Source organism: Balaenoptera acutorostrata, chromosome 9, assembly GCF_949987535.1.
Source record: "Balaenoptera acutorostrata chromosome 9, mBalAcu1.1, whole genome shotgun sequence".
NCBI classification, from domain to species: Eukaryota; Metazoa; Chordata; class Mammalia; order Artiodactyla; family Balaenopteridae; genus Balaenoptera; species Balaenoptera acutorostrata.
In genome coordinates this window covers 27857738-27883269 of record NC_080072.1, presented here as the reverse complement: position 1 = coordinate 27883269, position 25532 = coordinate 27857738, and the positions used below count along the sequence as shown (strand labels likewise).

Here is a 25532-nt window from a genome sequence, read left to right as displayed (position 1 = left end):
CTACCATTTTGTATATGTACTCTGGGTATCAGTGGGCACAGGTCTACACACAGCTTTAAGTGGAATTTCTTTCTAACAACACATTTGCGATTTATGACACCTATAAGAATTATTTCTTTAAGGATCATCGGGATTTAAAATAGAGTACGTATGAAAGTAACCATTCGTTTAGAATGTTAATCTAACAAGGAAACAAAATTTGTAACACCACACTATAAGGTTAAAAAGAAAATAGTATAATAAAGGAAATACAAAGGCTTTGGCATGGTTTTTACAATCAACAATGGTTAATTTTGATATGTAGTTGTGAACAACTTCAAAACACTTAAGTTTAAAACTCTTGCAAGCACTTTTAATTGATTAGGAATGAATTCTAGATGCACAAAATGATTGGACTGTGAACAGTAATACAACTACATCTAAGAACAATTAACTTTTGCTGGCCAAAGAAGAAACTTATGATTGCAGGAAAATGTGTATAAAACATCTATAGAGTATTCTTGTCAAATATAAATGAAATTAACTTTATTATAGAAATCATTCTGAGGATTTCTAGGGAAGACAAATACTTACATTTTGACATAAAACAAATTGGATTATATCGAAGACACACTCTACCTCTTAGCTATCAACTTTTTTCTTCCTTGAATTTATATCTTACCCTTTTTTTGCACATAAACTTCATCTGTTAACAACCTTTGGAAAACCAACAGATATTTCTTACATAAATCTAGTGCATGTTGTTCCAGGTTTAATTATATGCAAAGGAATGATACAAACGTGGAACATCAGTCCATAAACTATGAACAGATGGGTAGAAGTATTCGATATATCTTGATAAAACTCAAATTCGTGGCAAAGCTTGTTGATCATGATTTCCTTTTTTTTTAAAACAACTTCATGACCAACAGAGATCAAACATCCATCCAGTCTACGTTGTTCTTTTTTTCATTATAACATACAAATGCCCATTTACAAATAATACACCAAAATGAATAAAAGTTTGGATACCAAAATGAAGATTTGTTCCAACTGATATCGTGCCTTCTGTATACAAAGGTCCTTGTTTCAAGTCCATTCCCCAGTGGTTCAACACAGGACACAATTGCAGAACTGAAGTGCTTCTAACAGCCATTTTTCTTTCCTTCCTGAACGTCCAACTGCTGTGTCCACATAGTCATTGACTGAATTAACACAATATATCCTTTCCTTTTGTTTGTTTGTTTTTTGATTGTTTGTTTTTTTTACTGTAATCTTGGCCAATATTGAGACATATCAGGTTCACTTCCAGGAACTTGAACTGGAACTGACACACCAGGGGAAATGAGTCCTAGAAGTGGATGAAAGAAATAGCCATGTAGACATTCCCTTCGAGAGACAGGCATGGAGTACAAATTTATAGGTTAAAAAAAAATCTCTAGTACTTTCTAACATTTAACTGAATCTAAAAAAGAAAAAACTTTTCAAGTCCTATAAACAAAAGTAGCACCTTCAGAAACCAGAAAGCATTTCATTTACACACATCTACTGAATCCCAAAGCCCCCCATGCTCCCCCCCAAAAAAACTCCATTTGTTTGTATGTTTGGAACTTTAGCAATAAAACCATCCTGGAAAACCAGAGTGGTACTTCTTCAGTTGCAATGAAAGGCATGGAGGAACTAGGACGGAAGAGAGAAGTCTTCCAATAAACTCAGGGGGCCTTCACTGTTACACTTTGGCTAATATAATAATTTCTCCTTAGAAAAGTTACATTTTCAGGCCTTGTTTTCATATACAGCTTCTGCAATCAAATTCAGGAAAAACAATTTCTTTTTTTGTCAGTATGGCATCAAGTTACTAACTAGCTTGACCGAATTCCCCTTTTAGTCTTCCCCAAGGAAGCGAGCAACAGAGAGTTAAATACACCATCACACAAGGCCAGGAGGTTCTTTTTAAGTAAACTTTGAGTGAAGGGAGATCACCTGGCAAAAGAAGCTGCAAAGGCCACCTCTGTGCAGCCTGCGGAGAGCAGCGGCTCACCTGTGGAAGTGGTGCCCGAGGTGCCCATTGGCTGACTGTTCATGTGTGTCTGCATATGTGGGGGGGTGTAGGTGTCGTAACTCCGCCCGTTCACCGAAGGGCTGGTGGGCAGCATGCAGGAGTACGCGGAGGTCTGGCTGGGGACTGGGGGCTGGGAGGAGAAAGGTGAACTTGTGGTTACTGAGAGACACTTTGCATAGCCACACCCCCAGCTCCCTCCCCCCGCAGGAACTCTGCCAACAAGTCTGATCGTTAGACACCCGCAAGTAAAGCGTCGGAATTCCACGTGGTAACACTAAGATCGGGCTTCCAACCAGTCCTTCCGTCGTCCACTGCTGGAGTAAAGTTGCCTACACACCAAACTTTTTGAAGTACCAAAAATTCAGACCATTGTCCAGCTAGACGGTTGGCACTATCCATAAAATTAATAGGATTTTTGTCCATTTTCATCTTGGACCTCTGCTGGCACCTTTAGAGAAACTATAACATGAGGACTTCCATAAAGACACACCCTCTGTCTCGCAAATTCAATCCATTTGAGAATCCAGCGACACCTCCACGCCTCAAACCCTGTATCTTAAGCTGTGAGGCAGAGGACAGTGGCAGGAACTCTCTGTAAAGTTTGGTTTAGGGACCTTGAAAGCCTTTCATGGTTGGACTTACAGATTTAAAGATTCTTGAAGAGGCAGATCAGTGATGATCTCAGGTTAAAGTAGTCAGAAGTGTCAGTAAATACCTAGCCCCACCTGGAGAATTAGCTGTGACTTTCTTACAGACAACAAAACTGAGATTCTGTTTTATCCACAAAATTGTGTTGCTACCCTCGAAGTGTTTAGAATCATGGCATTGAAAAGATAAACCTTTATCCTGACTAAGTAAATACACAAGGCTGAGACAAAACACCTCATGAGCTCTCATGGGGCTATGCTGGGGCAGCAGGCTTGAGCTGAATTAATAGAAGCATATTGTCAGGAACAGGGGAGATGATAGTACTGCTCTGATCTGCAAACTATAGAAATGTTTAACATTCCAAGATCCACATCCTCAGAGAGGGTGATACATTAGAGAAGGTTCAGAGGAGGACACCCACCCTTTGTAAAATGGTTGAAGATTTTGGTCAACAGGATAAACTGATGGACAGATAGGCCAGCCCTCACCCCACCCCCTCCAAAATTCAAAGAGTAATTTTCTCTGAATAGTAGAATTGTTGATATTTTAATTTTCTTTATGCTTTATGAATATATATATATGGTTTGAATGATATTATAAGTTGTATAATTTTTAAAAGTCAGCATTTGAAATAAATTGACCCACACCAGTCTAAGTGGAAACAACTCTAACAGAATAGCAGCATCTATTTCATTGTTTCTAATTGTTTTCTCATATACACATTTTTTTGTCTTCATAGAAACCTAGATGTTGCTACAGTTTACAAAACTGAACAAGACTCTGTGGCCTTATTAAAGTCTAAGAATGACTGCTAACATCGGGTTCAAAGAGGCAAGCAGGCCTTCAGGGCCCTGCCAGAATTTCAGCTTGCATTTTCTTCTAATTCCCAAAATGACTTCCTCCAGGCAACTTCGACTTCTAGAAAATTCCAAGGCAGTTGTAGCAACCACAACTAATGGGCTGTTAATCCCTTAATTTACATTAATTGCTCTACGGCCAATAATATCCAGATGCAATAAAAATAGACGTGTGAATAATTCCTCTGAATTGCTTATCTAGCTGCTCCTGTATTAGTCTTAAGACTGGGAAACACTTATTTTGGTGTGATTTGGGTTAGAAAAATCCAGCAGAAGATGTTCAGTGGAGAATAAATGATTTGTGCAACCCCAAATTTGTTTCCATCAGGGGCTCATGCTGGCCAATCTCACACTATCTGGCATCTCTAATTGCTGCACAAATAGGACAGGAGTCCTGGGCAAGTCACTGCAGAAGGCCCACCAGAAGACCAATTATTTTTCCCCATCAAGAATCCCTCTAGTTCCAAAGTTCTAGTACACCCCACCTGCCTTAGACAACTTCCATCGTAAAGGGTTAACCTAGTACAGGGCCCAGCACACATAGGGGCTGATAAATATTTGGGACGGAACTGAGAGTAGGAGCAGGTTGTTATACCAAGTGAATAGCATCAGCCTTTCCAGGCAGCTGGGAATGCCACAACCCCATCACATCATTCACAGCAAAGACACACTAAATTTCTAGCAAATGCCTTCTATTCCTTTTTTTTATTCTAAGATACAGAAAGAAAACTAGCTTTCCTCCATGTTAAGCGTATCACACTATGCAAATATGAATCCCAATTCTGGTCCTTTTTTTCGTCCTCACTAGTTTATCAGAAACATCCTAAATAACAACCACAGTGCACATAAAGACTATACACTTTAATATGAACACATGAATATAAACCCAAGTGTTATATATACTAACCTCTTACTATGTAATAACTTGCCAACATTATTTTCATTTTCTGGTACAAGTTTCTGGTCCCCAAAACATGCCCCATTCTCACCCAACATTATCAAACCAACATTCCCTATGAGCAAAAAGTAACTTGACGGCACATCAGGTTTTTATTTTATTAAAGGCATGAATCAATTAATCAATCAACTAAAAGACTCGATTGACTGTTTTCATCTCAGGCTTGACTGATCAAGCCAATCACTATACTGAGAAAGGCTCCCAAGGGTACACACAGGGCCAGTGAGGTCTGCAGGCCCCAACCCATTCCTCACTTCTTCTCCCAGGGACCCGCTAAGCAGGCAGCCGCCAGCCTCACTTACTTGCATAGGCAGGTTATTTGCCATGGTGAAGCTGGGCATGGGCGGCAAAGCACTGTATGTGTTTGTGAGGGCTGTGTCTGTTCGGCCCAACATGGAGCCAGACGTGAAGGAGGAAACTGCAGGGAGAGGACACAACAGACAGTCATTGTGAGAGTCAGAGCCAAGGGCAAACAGGTTGAAACACATTTGTTAGTAGTATTAATGTTTCAAATTACCAGGCGTGGTGGGTTGTGGGATTGGTTGGTAGACACTGGTGCTGAAACTACTGCTGATCGGAATATGACTAGGTGTGTTGCTGGCCTGTCTTCTCTGATTCCTCAGCTTTTCTTCTCTTCTCCATTTGGCCCTTCGATTAGAAAACCAGACCTGGAAATCAGATGGAACAGGTTAGCCCTGAGCCTGCTCCCAGCTCCACCCCATCCCAGACTCATCCACTGTCCTCCTCCCCCAGCCCCAAGAGAGGCGAGTGGAGGCAAAGCATTTAGCAAACTGAATCTGTTACTGTTTATACAAACAAATGGTGCTCCTTAGAAGCACCTGTGTCTCTAGAAAAGGCAAATGGTATGAATCACAAAACATGAACACACAGTCCCTGGGTACCTGTATTCTCGCTTCAGGTAGATCTATTTTGGCCGCTAGTCTTTCTCGGGCAAACACATCTGGATAATGGGTTCTCTCAAACTCTGAAAGAGTAAGTTGCATTTTTCTATGTTGTGCCAGAACTATACAAAATGTGTCAACCAAACCCTGGATCAATCTGGTTTCCACCTCCCGACTTCTATCACCTCCAACCAATTCCCTTTAAAATGCTACTACTACTAGATTGATTGTACTTGGAAGAACTATCCCATCAGAACCAAGTTCTATTCTCTTTGAAATGACATTCATTCTTCTGTGGCCTGAATTAGCCAAATCATCATTTTTTCTTCATGAGAAGTCAGACTTTTCATCTGTGAATCACTGGTACATGAAAAGAAGAAAGAAAATACACACACACACTGAAAAGATGCCCAGGAAAAGGAAAAAAAAAAAGGACACAAAGAAAAAAGAAACCTTTTCAGGCCTCTGTGCAAGGGCCTTGGCTAAATTTAGCTCTTTGTACTGAAGATGTGGCATTTACTTTGATTTACTGCTTCTCTACTTTGAAAAACTCCATCACCTTTCTCCAGGGCCTCAATTTGCTCTTGGGTAAAGGATGTTCTATTTCTTTGCAGCTTCCGCTTCAGCTGAAGTCGCATTTGGGCCTCATCTGAATCTTCTCCATTGGAACTGATGGAGTTGGTATTCTCTCCCCCTCCTTCCTGTTGCTGGCAGCCATCTGGAACAAAAAGAATAGGACAGTAAGAGAAATTTGGAATGACTTGGAGTCTCCAAAAGCGGCGTCATACAGCCATAAACTCCAAAAGCAATCTCATCTGAAAGTCTCACCAAAACATTCCCAAGGTAACTGTCAGCCTTCTTTTAATAAAAGACATTAGTGACATATGTTACCTGACCACCATTTTCTTTCTGTTTTTATCAAGACGAGACTGTACAATTTAGATACTTTTGGAATGGCATTTCTTTGAATGACAAAACGAGTGCCGAAATTTCCAATTAAAATGATCTTTTATAACTAACCTTGACCCTCCAAATGCCTCGCTCAGTTCCCTTTCCTTAGAGAATTTATTTACCTATGGCTGTGTTGGGAAAATAGAAGAGTGATGTTCAAGATTTCAGCTGATCTATAATCAGTAATTCCTATCTAATCAATTAGACGTTGATAGGTTTGTAGAAAATGCTATTAAGAAACCAAACCAAGCTTGTAATCTTTAAAAAAATATTTATCTAGTTTTTATTTGAATTCTGCACAGTCAATTTCATTTTAAAGGTTGTGAATTTAGAAGTGCTCGCATTGTTCTGCAGTTTTATTCAACTATTGTATGAGTGCGCTTTGCCTTGACACCTATTACGAGCACAGCTGTAATTATATCATCACCAAGAACAGGCTATAATTGCTGAAAATGGAATTTTATATTTAGATAAAAGGACTGTCCATTCTTTGTAATGTGTTGCACCAGAGAAAAGTAAGATTTCTTTTAAATTTTTAACGTGTAATTTTAAAAAAGAAATAGTAGAGAGTTCACTAACTAGCTAAACATGCTATGCTGCAGCTGAATCCTTGGCATATCATTTAAGTGGTACATTTTTAATTAGAGCATTTCCACCACTTTTAATGTAATTTCTATCATTAAACAGGGGAAAGTTTTATTGTTTTCCTTTGCTGCTTGGAGGGCAAGATGTGCACTTAGGCTAGCTGTCTCCTCGTGCGCCTTGCTGGAGAAGCCACGGCCTGGCAAGGGAAGGACTCAGCCTTGGCTGGGCCTCCAGGGCCACTGCCTGCTGGCTGGGTCCTTGGTCTTGGGTCCTGAGGCCCCCAAGGGATACCACAGGGGCTGCCCCCACCCCCTGTCCTAGAAACTTGGCCCGTGGGGGAGGGGCCTCTAGGGGCTCCTTGGTGGGAATAGACTTGGCCAGGAATATCATTTATAACCAGGAGACAATAGGCAGTGCCTTCAAAGAGTTCAGGGAATTGTGACAGGATCTAGTGGGATCTTTTCAGGAACTTTGAAATGTTTTAAAACCCCAACTTTCTCCCCCATTTAAACAGGCGGATTCATCAGTACTGGCCACCATATGGGCCCTTGGAGATCTATTGAGATGACCACCAACACTTGAATAGCGAGGGGCTGCTTTTCAGCGCCGCACAATGCCCCGCGAGTAAGGGAAACTATTAAACTCCTGGGGCAGGAGCGTTGGCAAACTTTCGTGGGCAGAATTTTGAGGCCACAATGAGTGCGGACAACAAAAGGATTCTCTTGAGGCGTGCAGCGGGCCACATTGTGTTACAAGAAGCCCAGTCAACAGACTTTTCAGTGAAGTGTGTTAACCCCTCTGCTCTGCTATCATTAATCACTGTCCCAAGAGCAGGCGCCTCCATGCTATTTAGGGCGCTTAGCTGGGGGTTGGAGGGTGGATGGGAGGCCAGGGCAGGGGGTGGGGGGGACGCCGGGCCTGTGGATGAGGTCCGGGGCGCGGGGGGGGAGTGAGCCGGGGAGGCAGGGAGGATGGAGACCACGGGGGAGGGAGACAGGAGAGGAGGGGGCGGAGGCCTGGTGGAGGGGTTTAGGGAAGTAGGAGAGAGGAGGGGCATGGAAAGGTGGAGGAAGAAAGAGGGCTCCCAAGAGACAGAGGCCAGAAAGGTATAAGAAGGACAGAAAAGAGTGCTGAGAGGAAAAAGAGACAAGAGGGTCGAAAGAGATGGGGAGAGAAAGAGAAAAAGGGAGATGAGGGAGAGAGAGACTATTAGTAAATGGGCCGTGGCTCTGCTCTGGGTCGTCTTGCGCTACATCAGAAAGCTGGGGGGTCGGGGAGGGCTCCTTAGCTGAGGGAGAGCCGCTCACTCACGTGTGCCGGCACCAGTGTCTGTGCTAATTTACTGCCCCGAGTTTCCGGGTGACTTTTCAAAGTGTTTTTCAGGGAATGAAATGAAGAGCCCCTTTTATTTTCGGATTCGGTCAATGAGGAAGACTTTAGAAATAGACTTTTTGGGCCAACTAGAAAGACCCATCAGTTATTGCTTTGGGAAAGCACAAACAAAAACCTGCGATCATCAGAGGTTTAGGGAAGGGGGCGCTGAGAACACAATCCCATCTCGCGGGGGTGGTCACTCACGCCTTCTAGGAGGCCCCACCCCAGTCCTTTTTCTGGCACATTCGATCTCGCCAAACAAAGCTACCCGGGTCTGCCTCAGAAGACCCCCGCAGATAGCATTCTCTGCTCCCGTTTGCTTCGCTGACGTTTTCCTAATTTTAAAACATGTACATTTGCGCACGCTCTCCCTCTCCCTTTCTTCCTCCCCCCCCCCCTCTGTCTCCCTCTCTCTCTCTCTCTCTCTGTCTCCCTCTCTCTGTCTCTCTCTCTCTCTCAGCAACGGAGGCGCAACGCTGACTTGAACTGACATTTAAGAGGAGGAAAGTCTACGAGGATGAGAAGAGCTCGATTTTAAACCTCTTTGAGGAGGGAAAAAAAACCAGCCGTGGAAATAGAGGCGGGTCAGGAGAAACCCGTGGCTGCAGGATCCCTCCAAGACCCTGAAGAGCGAGCGCGCTCCATCGCAAGTTTGTTTGTTTGCTCCTTTAAAAATAGCAACTGTTCGCAGCCACGCAGTGCCGGAGAGGTCACTCTTAGACTGGGTGCCCCCCTTTTTCTCTTTAGTGGATTTACCTTCCACTCTTAAAGCTTTTAGCAAAATAGAACTAGAAGTTGGATCTCGAATTCCCCACATGATAAACCTAAGTGGCAGACAATTAAGATATCTTCTTTAAAAGGCGCCCCCTCCGAGCGCAAAGAAGGGGCCTTCAATGGGCGCCGTCCACCTTCCAGCCTAATCCGCGAGAAGGCGAGTGAAAGCGCCTCCCATTATCCCAGCCCCAGGACCATCTGACGCTCGGGATAGGATTTGTTTCCTGGAAGAAGGAGAGGAGAGAAAGAAAAAAAAAAAAAAGACGCTGGGAAATAAAATCATTCCTTAGTTTCTTAGTGTCTTAATCAGTGATGCGGAAAACAAGCAAGAAAAGATAGCAACTCGGTTGCGGCACCTTTTCAGCTCTGGAGCGCGGATCAAAACATTGTAGCATCTGTTGAAAAAGAGACTGACTAAATCCTATAGAGGGCCTGGGTATTACGGGGCTGGTGGGGGGAGCGGGAGGAGATAAGAAAAAGTGTCTCTGTGATCCCTAAAACCACCAAAGCGCTGGAGAATCGGGGCTGGATAGAGCTGTCTCTTGTTGTTGTCAGCCCAAGTCGACACAATTTTATTCACCGCCGCATGGCGTTGATCAGATGGAAACCAGATTTGTCTCCCTCTGAGACCTAACCTCGCCTTATGCTTTCGGAGTAATGGGCTCTTTAAAACCGCAAACGGGCTTCCTGGGCCGGCAAAGGGGGCGAGGGAGGGAGGGGGGCCTTCTTAGCGGCTGAGAGAACCGAGGATTCCCGGTGCGTCAGCCGCGGCCGCCGGCGCCCAGTGGTCCCCACGCCCGGGACTCTGCGCTCACCTGGCGCGACCGTCCACCCCACGCCGTGGGGACCAGGCACTGGCGTGGGTTTTCTGTGGCGTGAAGGGGGAACTGGCAGTTGTTGAGCCAGAATGCTCTGGCAACTCAGCGCCTGAAAGTTCAAAGCTCCTGAACTAGCGCCACCTCCCGCCCCAACGCTCACCACCAGGTCCTTGCGGTTAGGCTCTCGCTTCCCGCCCTCGCGCTCCCCGCGACGAAAAGCCGCCCCAATCGGGCGCCGCCTCTGGTGGCAGCAGAGGGGCGGGCAAAGCTGCTGCCCTCGGCTTCGGTCCGGTCCGGGCTCCGGGGAGGAGGAGGGGGTGTCCTTGCTCCAGGCCCCGAGCACACGTGAGCCCTCGCGCCCAGGGCTCAGCCCTCCCAGGCCCGGCCACTGTGTCCCACGCCCGCCCCGAGACCTCTGGGACCCGCCGGCCAGACTCGGCGGGGTGGGGTCACCGGGACCGCAGATTGCGGGGGGCCAGGGCAGACAACGGGAGCGCGTCACTCGGGTGTGCCCGGTGTGCGCACGTGGGAAGCCTACGGTTTCAAGGGTCAGGTGAGGGTATGGTGGTCACTCCGTCGTCCTCCCCAGAAGCCGGAGGGGGCCGGGGCCTGCGGTCAGGGCGGCCGCAGCGCCTCCTCGGGTGCGGCCTCGCGCCCCGGGAGGCCGCGGTTCGGCCCGATCCGGCGAGGGAGCGGGCGGGCGGGTCGCCCGGGGGAGCCGGGGCCCTGCGCGTCGGGAGGCCTCGGCCGGCCGAGCGGCCGCGCTGGGAAACACCGAGCCAGCGCTTTGCTCCCTATCTTCCCAGTGTCCGTCCTATATTGTTTTCTGCTCTTAAAACTGACATGTCTAATTGGCAATTGGTGCCGAATCGTGTCCAGAGGTCTCTTGTGGAACATTTCTACAGCTGTCTCCTTCAACTAGACGCTTATTCATGTCGCCTTAATGAGAAACAAAACGTTCTCTAATGAGCAATTACAGAGCGACAGGATTGTTCCCATAACAAATTCTTGCGAGTGACAGAAGCATCCTTTGTACCAGATATTTCGCATACTGTTACCGATTTTCCCTTCTCTAGCCCAGCTCGGTGGAGGCGCGGGGCACCCAGAGCGGGTCCGAGAGCGCACGGATGCAGGGACAGCCCAGCCAGCTTCCCCTCGCCGCCTCCCAGGCCGGGAGCCCCCAGGCTTCGTCGTGCTCCGGGGAGTGAGACGCCACGTCCCATTATCCCGCATATTATCTCCTTGTCACGAGGACAACAAATACCGATTAATCTTCGGAGTAAACTGTTTCCTATTCTTGACCAAGCTACCTCCGGTGTGTGTAGGGGAGGGGGAGAGCCAACAGACCAGACCCCACCCCCATCTGCTCCTCTTCCTCCATCCCTTCTCACAGATCCAAGGACGGTCCAGATCCTATCTTTCCTCCCAGCCCCAGAGTCACTCCTGGCACACCAAAGTCCGGTTCACAGTATCCTCACCCCACCCTTCCACGCAGTCGCCACCCACAAAGAGTGAGAACTGGGGACCCAAGGGATGGAAGGGGTCAGAGCAGAGAGGGTAGGGTTGTTTAGTTGGGAAAACCACCACTTCCAATGCCCCATCCTCAACTTGGCCCTGCATCTCACTGCTCACCCTCTCATATACACCCTACTCATAGTCACATAATTTGTCAATTACGGCAAGAAGCAAAACGATACAATTATGTTTATCTTGCAGTCTGTCAGTGTGTTAACTTGTCACACTTCTACAGCAAGGGGGCTCTCCGTGCATTTTAATGGCACATTTGACTAGGGCACCACGCAGCTAGCTCATACACACACGCACATACTCCTGCCCATAACACACACTCGAGCGCACATGCACGCACACACACACACACACACACACACACACACACACACACCAGCCACATTCATACTACCTAACATACACAACCCTCGAATTCCCAGGCCAACCAGATAGTTCAACAAACACCACCTAGATACAGCGCGAGTCGATATGTCCCAAGCCTTTGAAGAGTTTCTCCACTACATTCTCTAAGCACAAAAGCCCGGAGAGGGAAAAAGTTGGAGAAGAGGATGGGCAAGGGGCTGCATATATGGAGAATTTGAGGATGGGTGTTTGGGTTTTTACCTTGAGTAGGTTGCCCTGGCACTGATGTCCCCGGATACCAACCCGGGCGGGTGCCCCAGCTTCCGGTCTGCCCGTTCAACATCCTTAGTTTATCATACATGCCGTCTGCACCCATCTGTTGCTTTTCGCTAGCCAGGTTGCGAAGAACTCTGTTTATTGATGACACCTGCAAATCAAATCAAGATCAAACCAAATGGTAGAGTCTCCTGAAGACACAGTTGCCCTAAGTCCCCATCTCAGCGCACCCACCACTTAAAGAATGACGCTTAATACATTAAAAAAAAAAAAAATCCCAGCCATCCTAGGACAGTGGGTGGATTTGCAGAGACATCATGGAAAGAATGCCAGCCATCACCTTGGGCATGGAAACTCAGTTGTGTAGAGAGTTGGAAGACTAGGGAGGGGTCCTTCACTGTTGCGCAGTGTCTCTGGTGACCTAACTCACATGCCTGCCTTTTTGTTGTTAAAGACTTCCCCCCCAAAATATTGAGACTTGGCCTAGAGCTTTCTTTCACTTTTATTTGTTTTATATTAGGGCAGAAATGGATGTTTGATGCCTGAAAGAAGGTTCAAACAGGTAGATTTGGCGGAAGCTCGAATCTGGTTTTCATTTGCATTTTCCTTCTAGATTCCAGTGCCTTTCTCCAGGTGCCTCCGCTCTCTACTCTGCCTCATGCAAGTGAGGTGCATAACCCCCCACACTTGACTTCCATTTTCCAGAAGGTCAAAAAAAAGGTCAGGGTGCTCCTCTCAAGACCCCCAGGTACAGAGGAGACAAATGTGGAGCACGGAGGAGAGAAAGAGAGAAAGACACTGGCAGGGAGAAGAGTAGGGGGAGGTAAAGAAAGTGATGGTAAAGAGGGAAGAGTGTGGCGCTTAGGGCAGGGAGAGGGAATGTTCTCAGTGAACTTACACTTGGTATGTTATCGTTGGTACAGACCCCCTCGGACAGTAATCTGTCTCGGATTTCCCAAGCAAAGATGGACGGGCACTCCCGCTTATACTGGGCTATTTTGCTTACAACTTCTGGAGTCGCTACTCTCGGTTTACTACCACCGATTGCCCTGGGTCTGATGGAGCCAGTCTCGTAATACCTGCCCAGAATTTTACTCACACATCCGTTGGACACCTGCATAGGGGAAGTGGACAGAAAACCACATTATTAATAATTTCAAGACAAAAATAAAATTGTTTAAGTATGCATTAAACAATGACAAGCTTACGTTTTGATTGTCCAGCACTTGGACTTTTGCATCTGCATGGGTCTATAACACAAAAATATACCTTCAATGGTATGAGAACTTACTGTAGAGAGCTTTTTTCTTAAAATTACATTTGTAGCCCTAAAAACTACAAATAGGATGATACTTTCAAACAGTTTGAACTAAAAAAAAACTAATTTAAAAGTTTTAAAAACTGTTTTTGTAAATAAATGCTGCTTGAAGATGCATCAAAACGAAGTCAGATTGTTTTGTGCTGACCTTGCTTAAAGTGGTGTTATGTTGTAATGAGTGAAGGGGAAATAGAAACTGAATTTTTAGTTATTTTTCCTTTAAAAATATGCCCAATTGAGTAAATGTGAGTTAGGGAGGGAGGTAAATAGCATTCGTCTTTTAAAATCAATATATATATTTTTCATAAATATGAAGAAATCAAACAAATATCTCAAACTCTGAGGTAAGCATGGAATGAAGGAGAGGGCAATGAGATTATGTGGATTTATAGAACTCATTTTATTATAGTTCATAAACTGTTACCACAATGAATGTTTTTGCCAAATGAAAAAAGAAAGTTTTTTTTTTTTTAATTCACACCCAATTTTTTTCTTAAGCAGATGAATTGTCTTATGTGACTGACCCAGGTTGGAAGAGATCGGGAAGGATGGTGGAAGGAAAGGGGAAAGCAGAAGGCATGGGAGTGGGGTGGGGACTGGAGTGGGGGTGAGGGTAGGTGGGTCCATAATTAGCAGCCTTTACAGTAAGAAATGAAGAGAGGGCGCTGAGAGTGGAGGGCCGCGGGGGGCGGCGAGTGGGGCGGCGCCGGGAGGATCACCTGCAGAATTCGGGAAATGTCGCACGGCCGGGCCCCGCTGTGAGCTAGCTCTACGATCTTCTGCCGGGTGGAGTCCGGCAGTGGCCGCCCGTTGACAAAGACACCACCGAGCTGATTCACTCCGCTGTGACCTGAGGAAAGGGAGAGGAGAGGAGAGCAGAGCAGAGCGGAGAGGAGAGGAAGAAGAGTAAAGAGAAAGAGGAGGGAGGAGGAGGAGGAGGAAGAAAAGAAGGAGGAAGAAGGAGGAGAAGACAAGGAAGAAGAAAGAAGAAAGAAAAGACAACCACAATGCATCCTCAGCTCCCTGCCAACCCTGGCCAACCTCAGCGATCAGGTCCCTGCTATCGATCAAAAATGACAACAGGACCTCGCAGCCATTCCTGGCATCGGGCAGCCCAGCCCAAACACAGCCGAGCTCCTGCCCACCAGACTGCAGAAGCACCATGCAGACACACACTGACAAGCAAGAGCACACACACCTCACTACCGCCTTCACTCCAGCAGAGCCCCCAGCCCACCGTTGCCCTCCATAAACACCCCAGCCAGTCTCTGAACCCGCAAGGTGCAAATCATCAGCTCAAAAAATATCCTCCCAAAGATACCCTCTGAGTGTCAAGAAAAACCACGAGTCCTACAGAACCCACACTGAATCTCCAAGGTCTCTGCATTGTTAGAACTGTGATAGCAAATCCTATAGCTCTCCAGTGCTCCCTCAGACACTAGAGTCCAGAAACGTTTGTTGTCACACTCCAAACTCTGGTGAAGACAACACACAAGCACCGGGATTAAAAAAAAAAAAAAAAAAAAAAAAAGGAGAAGAAAAGGGGAGGGAGTAGAGAAGAACCAGAACAGCAAATCTGTGGCTAGTGAATCACAACCTGGGTTTCAGCACCTCCACTGAAGGCTTCCTCAAGCCTCAGAGCCCCAGATCGGCTCCAACCACTAAGTAGTCTGGCTGCTGCAGTGGGGCGGAGATCTGGGAGTCTGTTCGCACCGGCCACAGCTCCGCTTTACTTCCGCTGCTAAACTCGGCCCTCCCCACAGCCAAGGACAGATATTAGCGAAAATCAAAAAGTGAAAAGAAAAGGAAGAGACCACACCACAGTGTCCCCCATCCCTCCTTTATCTGGTTATCTCACAACCTCACCCCATTGTCTAATCATAGAGAATAGGGAGTCAGCACCTCTATAGCCCCCTCCCCAGAAACCACAGGCACACAAATAAAGCCAATTGCCAATTCCCACTTCCTTAAAAATCTCCAACCTGCAGCCCCGACTCTAGAGAGCAGCCCTTCCAGGAGAAGATGCGGCTCCCCGCTCAGCTCTCCTCTCCTCTCTTCTCCTTGGAGCCTCTGATAAATTGACTCCAGAAAGCTGAGCTTCTTAGCAATAAATAAGCTCCAAATATAGAAGAGGGGGAAAAATATGATGAGCCTCTCTGACATTTGTCTTTAAAATAAAACTAGCTGCACGTCAAGTTTGAGCTTAATTTCTGGAAATAGGCGGAAGTCGCTCCGGATCATGCATGGAAGGCTAATTGAAAAGATCAGTCGGGGCGCTTGTGGCAGCCTTGTCACTTTGTGACAGTGCTCCGCTCCGGGAAATTGCATCGTCACGACAAACGGGACCGTGATAAAACGACCCTTTCCGTCCCTATTTGTAGATCACTCAGACGAGATTGAACTGCACTCGTTTCCCCTTCGAGGGGAGCCGCGTTTTCAGGGTAGCCGAAGGCTTGGAGCGGGGGGGGGGGGCCCTCACTGAGGGGGGTGCTGGTGCCTCAACTCGATGAGAAGTGACAGGCGTTTGGGGTATCTAGGCTCCGGCCCGGGCCCAGCGTGAGCAGGGACATCGCAGGGACACCGCTTCTCCAACAGAGCAAGGCCTAGATCGCGCTTCCGTTTTCTCCTAAATTCCCTTTATTGCCTTCCTTTGCCTCGAAAGAGCTTCTACTGCTCCAGATACGGAGCCTCCCCTTTGGGCAAAGGGAGCCTTCCCGGAAAAAGAAAGGCTGTCCCAGAGAAAGACTTTCTAAACTTCACGCGCTGCCTGAGCAGTTCCCAATCTAGGAATGCCAAGGCGTGTGAGGCCGCCTAACCCTAGACCTCCCTCCTTCTCCCCGCGTTGCAAAAAACAACCTGCCCGCCACCTCCACAGCGACCGCCGGCGGGTGCTCGCCCAGGGCCAGGTCGCCTCTGCCAGCATCGAAATGGCAGCGAGGAAGCGCAGCTATAAGTTCCCCTTCAGAGGTTAAGCCTCAATCATTGTGTCCCTTCCCTAGGGACGGCTGGCGCTCTCGCCCAGTGGCGATGATTATGCGCCTAGAATTCGACCGCGAAGCATCTAATAGGAAAACATATGGTGTCAATTTGGATGCTCTGCGCCTCGCGCACACCCGGGAGCGAGCGGCACAAAGCCCTGCAGGCCGGCCCGCGACCCCGCGCGCCCCTCGGGGCCCGCCAGCCAGGCCGCAGCGGCAAACCCACAGCGCCGGGCGCGCCGGGGGCCGGCCCTCCCGAGAGCCTGCGGCTGGGGACCCTGTGCTGTAGGGGGAGAACCCAGCAGCCAGGAAGGGTGGACAGAAGCCTAAGCCTCGCCAAGGAGGGTTCCTACCAGGCCAAGTCCCAGGGCCTGGCAGGTTTCTGCACAACTAATCCGCCTTAAAGCTCGCCACCTTTGCACCCTCTCCTGCGCTTTACGCCCACCAGCCGCGGAAGCACCAGGGGACGACTAGCGGCTCCAGGACAGATGGATCAGGCGCTAGGGACCCTCCTCAGTCTGCAGTTTGGCAAGGGAAGGTTTCTAGAAGGCTTAGGCCTTCGGGCACTCCATACAGCTGAGCCCTTAAACCGCGTCCAGACTCCGCACCTCAACCCTGGCCTAGTTTCGCTGGGCCTCCACGCTCCCAGGCCCGGTCTCCAGATTCGTCCTGCCACACACCAGCGCTCACGGACCGAGCAGGAAAGTGGGCTGGGGGCCCCAAGGGCCTAGGCAGAGGGAGGATGGGAAGTGCAAGAGCCTGGGAATCAAAGGCACAGCAGGCCGGAATGACCAGGACACACACAGCAGCTATCGGGGCAGGGCTTCTCCAACTCCTGGGCTCCATCCCCACTCTCTTCCCAGACCCAGTAAACCTGCTCTCGCCGGCGCCCTGTAACAGTCCCATGGGGCCAGTGTACCACCTCCACCCCACCGCAGGCCTGGGTGCCCCGCTCCGCTGGCCTTCCAGGGCCCTAGCCAGGGTGGGGAGGGGAGGAGCTGCCCTTAGAGTGACTGGGGGAGGGGAGGAGAGCCCCCACCCCGCCTGGACGGCGGAGACATTCAGTCTTCGCTAAACCCAAGGGGCCTCCTTCTCGCGCTGCGACTGGAAGCCTCCGCCCCGCCCTGCTCAGCCCAGCCCCCCTCTCTGGGGTCAGAGCCCGGGCAGGGGCGGGGAGGGGGTGTGAGTTACAGGATTTGGGGGGATGGGGTTTCTCTACCGCAGCTTCGCAAACTCTTGCGGGCTGTTCTGAGGGGCCCAGCCCCTGTTCTTCCAGGAGGGAGAACAGAGCAAACGCCCTCCCCTCTAGGGTTGCCGGGCTAGGAGAGGGGCGCAGCTGCCTCGGGTCCCTCGGCCTCTCGCCCGCGGTCTGGCCAGCGTGGACTCCGTGAGGCTCCACGCCCTCCCCCGACCCGCGCTCGGGTCCGCGCCTCCCCAGCCCGAAGTCCAAAAAGACCAGAGGCACTTACTGTTCTGCATGCTGGCGCAGGCTGGGGGCCGCGGTATCCCACGGGGCTCGAATATGGGGCTCTGTCAGCAAGAATATAGGCATTAATCCTGGGCCAGCACCAGGTAGGCCTACCTCCCTGCAGAGGACGTCCTGGAGCCAGGACAGGAGAAAGCCCCCTCTTTAAGGAAATGATCCGCTCAGTCGGTTGCGGCGATGGGAGGGTCATCCAGCTCTGCCCTCCAGTGCATGCAAAATCTACCCTTTGGGCTACAAATACACCAATATTCCCAATCTGTTCCCCCCAAATCTCTTAGTAGTTAACCCTTTAATCAGGAGAATCGATGACCTGATTTTGAATTTTTTCTTCCATCTGAACAACAATGAACGAGCATTCTGACTCTTTCAGGTTTTGGAACCCAAAGCAGCCAACGTAGAACTTGCCTGAAATCTGGGATGTCTGTCCACTCTCACAATAAAAGGTCTCACACATCTGCACACCCCTAGTTAAAGTCTTCGCCCTAAGACAAACCAGAAGGAGAGAAAGGTATGTCAAACTGTGGCTCAAAAGCGTAGGCCCATGGGCTCTCTGATCCACACTCTCAGAAAGAAAAAAAAAATGCATCTAGGTCTCAAACTGCCATAAAACCCTAAATCCCAGAGTTACACCCACATTTCCAGCAGCCTATCCTGCAGAAGTCCCCACGTTTTGCTAGTGGCTGCCCTGGCCTGGCTTGGGAGATTTGGAGAAAGAATCTGACAAGTTGGGGCCCCATTTTGCAAAAATATCAAGAACCAGGGAAAGGAAGAGGCGAGAACAAGAGAAACAGCAGGGTTAGGAGTAGAGGCCAAGAGCTGGGGGGGGGGGGGCAGGGGGAAGGGGAGAGGACTTATACCTGAAGTTTAGATGTGAGGAAAAGGGGACCTTGGAACTTCAGGGTGCCTGAGGGTGCAGGCTGGGGCCTACTGGGAGGGCTTCGGAGCCATTACTCCTTCCTTCAAGAATTTCACCACCCCAGTTGCCCCAAGGCCCCAAGAACCCAACTCTTTGGTTACCCCTTTATCCTTCACTCTCCCCCTCAAAGCTTCCCAGTCAGACCCCCTCTCTACTCACTTCTCAGCCTTTCTGGGACTTTGAAAGTGGCAAGCCTAACTTTTTCCCCCCAAACATCACTTATTGTGATTAACTTCTCTTTTGGTGTTTAGATCTTCCCCCCTTTTACTGTACTGTGACACACGCTGTCTACCTCGCCTCACTGCTTTAAAAAGTATGAACAGGAGGGGGTGAGCGTGGTCGACAAAGCCTACAGAGAGTGAACAATGGCTTCTATTCTCCAGCTCTCCCCAAATCCAAAGAGCAAAACCGAGTCTCCCTAACCAGCAACACAGCTTCCAACCAAAGGTACCAACAACCCACCAACTCACAAAGGGAGCAGAGGGACACTTCTTGCTTTTTAATTCCTGACCCAGTGCTGTCCCCCAAGGTTACCACCTCCTCCATCACCTCCCTCCCTGCCTTCCCTTAAGAAGAAGGTTCTTGGGGGGGGGGTTGGAATAGAAAAGTAATTTCTTGTTATAAATATCTGGAGGTAATTGTATTACTCCTGTGAGTTGTTAGGGGCTGTAAAAAGATACAACGGCACCGTGGGGAGCTCAATTGGGAAGAGAGAGTTACAATAAAGAACCCATTCAAAAGGTTTGCAAAAAAAAAAGTAAAATCATTAAATAGTCACAGCATCATTTTCCCTGTTTAAAAACAAAACTAAAAGTTTTTTTTCTTGTTTTGCCTATTATGATTATTAATTTTGCCTGCCTGCAAGCAAAGAATCCCAAGATACACATTTTTTTCTCTTAAAGGCCATTCATGGTCTAATTTATTAACTACCTGGGAGGCAGCTTAAATCCATAAAAATAAACTTAAGAGGAGGACTTTCCCCCAGCTTCCCAAAGCAGCTTGGTAAATACTGGCGAAGACAGAGGGCTACCTAGTTACCCTTATCTGAGTTGGCTCCCAAAGCCTTCCTCCTGTTTCTCAGTCCCCAAGACCAAGTCAAGCCAAGGACAGGCAGAAAACCCAACTTTGCACAGAATGCCCAACTCCCCACCCCACCCCCGCCTCCCCAAAGTGGGATTCTGAAACTGCACGTAGTAGCTGGTGGGGAGAGGTGGACTGCAATTCCCCCAGAAGGGTAAAACTTCCTAAACCCATACTGTAACCCACACTGTACTCAACCACAACCGAATGCCCCCAGCCCAGCCGGTACATTCTTGGAGCCATTTTTTAAAAATCACTAGCTGATTCCAGAGAGGCCTAGCCGATTAATTTTCCAAGCAGCTGGGAAGGTGGAAGCATTTCAAATCCCGGTTCTGCTCCTTTCCCACCCCTCTCTCAACTAAGAAGCTATCTCATTACTTAAGTAATCGTTAACACTTAGTGCAAAAGCAACCCGGGAAGCAGGGCATCCGACACCCGGAAGCAGTCGCCTGCGGAGAGACTAAACTCCCTCCACCTCAGCCGCAGCCAAAGCCCCCCCAGCTCAGCCCAGGGCTTCCTATGGCCCCAGCTGGGTCAGAGACCCACTCTGGAAAGGAAAGAGTCTCCAAACACCTCAGAGTCGCCCTGCCTTGGTCCACTAGGCCACTGAGCCACTGCCTCCCTATCCCTGATCCAACCTCAGCTTTTAATGCTGTTGTTGTTTTAATTACTTAACTCTCAAAATTCATCTCCAAACTTCTTAGCTAGGGTGAAGGGGAGAGCTCACTTTCGGCGCCCCCCCCCCCGGCCCCCAGCCAGAGAGTAATTACCAATTAAGATGACAAAGTTTTACTCTCTAGGGCCAAATAAGATAACGACTAATCAAATTGCCTTCAGACATTTGCAAAGGTCACCGGCTATAAAAAATGTAATGTCAACGGCAACAACTATTATTTCTCCTCCGTAAACTCGCCAGGCTTTCAAGCTCTTTGCTTTTCATCTCATTTTCTGCTCCCACTCCCCTCTTCAAATCTTCCCAAGTTCGAGTTAAACGTCCAATATGGCTCAGGGAGCTTCGGATCATATGTGAAAAAAGAAACCACCGTTCACTTTGTTTTTAAACTTTCTAGAAATCACTCATGACTGGAGGGCCGGGTTTTAGCACTCAAAAAAGAAAGCATTTCCACTTGAAATTCAACTCCATTTCCCCCCAATTACACTTGCTAAAATTCAGGACTATTATGGTGCAGGGAGACTGAGAAAATCTGCACAAGGAAAGAGGCAACAACTTTATGAACTTTGAAAAGACACTTTTCCTCCTGGGGTCTTAGAATCGAAAAGCTCTCAAATTACTCAGACTAATTAGCTGGGAGAGGACGTGATCAGACGAAGGGGAAAGCCAATGCTTTCATATTGATTTTCTTAAAGGCCTCACAAAGGAAAAAATTCAGGAGCTTTGAATTAAAAAAAAAAAATCCACCTTTCCACCTCGAAACTTGTTGAAATGGCAACACCGGGTGCAGCTTTGTCAGAGGAAGACAAGGAAAAATACCCACCGAGCGCTGGGGGCCGGAGGACAGGGAGGACCCCAGCTTTCGCAGGGCGAGGGCGAAGGTTGGGGGAAGCCTGGGGAGCAGAGAGTTTTCAAGTTCCGAGCTCTGCGCTCAAGTTGGGGGCCAGAGCCTGGGGTCCTGATGGAAGCTGACAATCCTCCTGCTCGGCTCGGAGCTCCCTTGGAGCGCGCGTTCGACCGCCTCGGCCTGGCAGCTTCCTTCCCGGTTCCCGCTCCCTCGCTCTTTCTCTCCGCATCCGGCGTGGGGTTGCTGTGCCGACTGACTGCTCGGGCTGGCGGCGGGCGCGGTGGCCCTGGGCGCTCGAGCGCCAGCGGATTCCTCGGTGCCCGGGAGAGCGCCGCACAAAGCCGGAGGGCGGGCGGCGGCGCGGCGAGCCGGCTCCTTCGGCGCTCCCTCGGCGCGCGGCCCTCTGCGCGATCGCTGGGCCCGCGGCTGGACAAAGCGGCCGGCGGCGACCAGTCTCTGCAGCCGTTCCCGGGCCTGCGGCACCGCAAAGCCTCTTCGTCCTCTGCTGCCGGCCGGGAGCATTTGGCGACGTTGTGGCCGGGAGCCGCGGCGGCTGCGTCGCCCGGAGCCTCGGTTCTTCCTGCGATCTCAACCCGCGCTGGCGCTGGCGCTGGCGCTGGCGCTGGCGCTGGGGTTGAGCCGGCCGGCCGCCGCGAGCCCTGCGCCGCTCCCGCTCGCCGGCTGTCGCCCTCCGACGCGGGCTTTCACTGGAAGTAGAAAGTTTGGGCTCCTGCGTGGAAACTTCTCCAGTCCAACTCTCCCGGCGTAGCAGTGGGGGAGGGGACCGGCGAGAGGGAGGAAGGAAGGGGGGGGAGTAAGGGGGAGACCTGCCTGAATATTGCAATAAAAATGAAGCGAGAAGAAAGAAGCGGACTCACCTTTCTGAGGCATCCTCTCTCGTCAAAGCTCCTGTCAAGAGTTTTGTTTGGTTGGGTTTTGTTTGTTTGTTTGTTTGTTTTCTCTTGTTGCTTAAAGACCACAACGGTTTGAAATGACGGTATTTTAAAGGAGTTGCTGGCGAGAGTTTACTCCAAGGACGCTGCTGGTTTGGTATGTGAGAGCAATTCTCAGATCCCTGGGAAGGAGACAGAGATTGACAATAAAATGGGCTGTCAGCGGCTGGAGAGTGAGAGATAAAGAGTGTGGGTGAGGGAAGTGGCTGCAGCCAGCACACCTATGCTGATTGGTGATGGCTCAAGTGTGTTAATGTGTGTGTGCCGGCGCCCGGCCTCTCATCCACCGCTCCTCACTGGCCCATTAGCGAAGCCTGACCTCTGTCATCATCCTCCAGCAAAACACTTCCTCCTGCGCCTGAACCAGAGCGGGAAATGAGGCCGAGCCACGGTTCGCTTTTCAAACCCACTAATCACTCCGCAACATGCAAATGCACGGATCGCTCCCACACAAAATATTGCTTTATGCAAAGCAGCGCCGGGGCCTCGAGCCAGCCGATTGGATGCTCCCTCTCCCCGCCTGGTGCAATTGGTCCGTTTGTTTGAATATGAATACACTTGTTTTCGGCCCCGCCGGTGTGTCCGGGCCGCTCTCCCCGGCGCTGGGCCCCCGCGCCTGGGCTCTGGGGCTGGCGCTCCAGACATCTCTAGGCTCGGAGCGCTCCGGGAATCAGCGCGGGCCGCACTGTGGCCGCGAACTTGAGGGGTCGAGTGAAGGCCGCTGAGCTGGGGGGCGCGCCCCCCACACCATTAAGCTGGGCGCGGGACTCTCAGCTCATGGATGGAGCAAGTTTCTGTAGTTCTGCGCGTCCCTTTCTTGCCAACTCCAGCGCAGCTTGGCCTGCTGCCCCGCCTCCGCCCGCCCTCCCCTCCCGCCCCTACCCCTACCCCATCTCCGCCTGGGCGCTGGGACGCGGAACACAGCAGTGGCCGCGCCCTAGCCCACCTGGCCGCCGAGAAGAAGAAGAGAAAAGGGGCATGAGCGTCACTGGGTCCTGGCAGCCACACTCCCGCGGAGGCCGAGGCGAAGCTTAGGCCGAGAGGAGGCCGCCCGGTTGGGAACTTGGCGAGGCCGGGCGGCCTTCCCAGTCCAGGCCTCCCGGGCCTGCCCATTCCCCCACCCTCTCTCCCCCGGCCCTTTCTTCTGTTCTTTCTTCTTTCGGAAGGCGCGGTGCGCAGTGGAGCGGAGGCACAGCCGGGGCTGGAGAGGCCCGAGCAAACACGCCACTTACTTTGTGTACAGAGGGTTCTTGTGAAAAGCCTGAAGAGTCCTCACCAAACACTCACCAACTTCTCCCACGTGCCATTTGTTGACTAAGTGCGGCTGCTTTTCCAGGCGCCCGCCCGAGAGGAGGGGACGCGAGGGGGAGATAAGAAGGGAGGCGGGGGTGGAGGCCTGGAGTGGAAGGAGACTACCAATGCTGGGAGAGAGAGAGAGAGAGAGAGAGAGAGAGAGAGAGAGAGCGTTCGCCATTGATGTCGGTGTGTCAGCATGTATCCGTGTGTGCCACCCGTTATCTTGTGTGGTGTGTGAGTCTCTCCGCACCAAGATTCCCTCTCCTGGGTCTGCTCAGTCCACGGAGGCAACTCCCCTTCAACTGTTGCCAGAAAACCGGGGAGGAAAGTAAGTAAATGGCTTTTCTCTTCTGACCACACACCAGAAGTCCATTTGTTGAATGCCGGACGATTAGGACACACCTCAGTACACTCCAAAGGCTCCCCTCGGTGCCCGCAGTTAAGGTGACGGGGAGGGAGCGGCTGCCTAGTCTTGCAAAATGCCGAGCTCTCTCGGAGCTTGCAGGCCGTGAGGCAAGGAAAGGGGAAGGTTTGGGATGGGGCACACACCCCAGGACCTGGCAAAGGAGAATGGGGTTGGAAGAGCTGAAGCAGGGAGGCTGAGAGGAAGCCACCGCCGGGTATACTTGACTCCTCTTGACTGGTGCAAAGTGCTAAAAGTCAGAGCTCATCAGTAAAGTCTGTGCAACCTGAACTCACAGATGACCCGCGGCGCGGCGGCTGCCCCTGGGACCTGGGACCGTGTGGATGCTGCAGGCTGTGTTGGGCCGCCGCAGGGCCTAGTGTGGGTCTCATGCTCTCCTCCCCAACCCAGACCCACTAACGCTGCCGCCAAGGAGCCGGGCAGAGCTCCGGTGAGCGGAGGCCTCCCCTGTCCGGGTCAGGTTTGCGGTAGCACAACCCGATTACCATCTCGGCCTGAGGAAGGCCCTTCCCGCGGCCCAGGAGTACTCAGCGCCGGGAGAAAACCCAGACTAAAGAGGCTAAGGAGGTGGCGCCTCCTGAGCGAGACTTCGTAGGACCGCGACTTTCAGTGAGGCAGCGGGCCCATCCCAGACCAGCGAGAGCCTGCATCCTTTTTCTCTCCCCTTTTACTTCTCAACAATCATTAAAGAAGCTCGAACTCAAGTCTACTGAGCATAAGCGGAGGTGGGGAGCGGGGTGGGGGGAAGGAATCCCAGAGACTGCCCGAACCGGAGACGAATATCATTTTTACAACCTCTCAATTAGCGACCGAGTGGATTAGCACCTTCTTAAGCTTTGCCTCGGAGAGAAGCAGCCGTAATCTTGTTGCTGTTTCCCCCCAGGGCCCTGGCTCTTTGAATCAGCTCCTTTTCCCACCCCACCCCACCCCCAATCCCACCTCACCTCGGAGAAAAGTTTTAACAACAAAAAATCGTAAGAGGTTGAGGAGCGGGAGTGAATGCCACTGACGTCACTGGGTGAAGGTGGGAGCTCAGAAAAGGACTCTTGGAAACCCCTCTGCACAAACAAGAAACAAAAAGGACTTGGCAGCTTCCAATGTGTCAATATTTGGGGGGTGGGGGAGCTCAGCCCGGAGGGAGGCAGAGTTTTCAAAGTTTAAGGAGAGCCCGCTGGAGAGGAAGATTTCCTGTTCTCTCTGGGCTAGTCTCAGGGAGGATGGGGGTGCCGTTCCACCTCGTGGGTCGCCTCGCGCCCTCTGCCAAGTACCTGTTCTGGGGGTGACGCGGCCGACTGGGGGACTGGGACGGAGGTGCAGCGCGCGAGGGCCAGAGGTGTGCGCAAATTTGAGACAGTTCGCAGGTCGCCATTTTAATTGCGGCTTCCCACACCACCGAGGCCCACTTGCCGCCCTCCGGGAGGGGGGAGGAGGGGGGTCGCGCCTTCCGTTTCTTTCTCGCCTTTTCCCGTCTCTCCCCAGGTACCCCCCGCCGACCCCCACCCACC

At 50.4% G+C, this 25532-nt stretch overlaps 1 protein-coding gene across 4 annotated transcripts; it reads right to left on the bottom strand.

The window, feature by feature from the left end:
• Nucleotides 1-215: 215 nt before the first annotated feature.
• PAX6 (paired box 6) lies at nucleotides 216-18325 on the bottom strand. 4 transcript variants are annotated; one of them, XM_007181020.2, is made up of 12 exons: nucleotides 18244-18325; nucleotides 17822-17882; nucleotides 14094-14224; nucleotides 13265-13306; nucleotides 12955-13170; nucleotides 12042-12207; nucleotides 5966-6124; nucleotides 5407-5489; nucleotides 5022-5172; nucleotides 4807-4922; nucleotides 2021-2171; nucleotides 216-1330 (listed from the first exon to the last, which is right to left on the bottom strand). In XM_007181020.2, the coding sequence occupies exons 2-12, from the start codon at nucleotides 17829-17831 to the stop codon at nucleotides 1245-1247; spliced, it is 1311 nt and encodes a 436-aa protein (XP_007181082.1). In that variant the 5' UTR covers nucleotides 17832-17882; nucleotides 18244-18325; the 3' UTR covers nucleotides 216-1244. The 4 variants fall into 4 exon arrangements, with proteins under 4 accessions (XP_007181082.1, XP_007181087.1, XP_007181084.1 ...); XM_007181025.2 differs by having other exon boundaries at nucleotides 13156-13170; XM_007181022.2 differs by lacking the exon at nucleotides 13265-13306.
• Between the last annotated feature and the right edge of the window lie 7207 nt (nucleotides 18326-25532).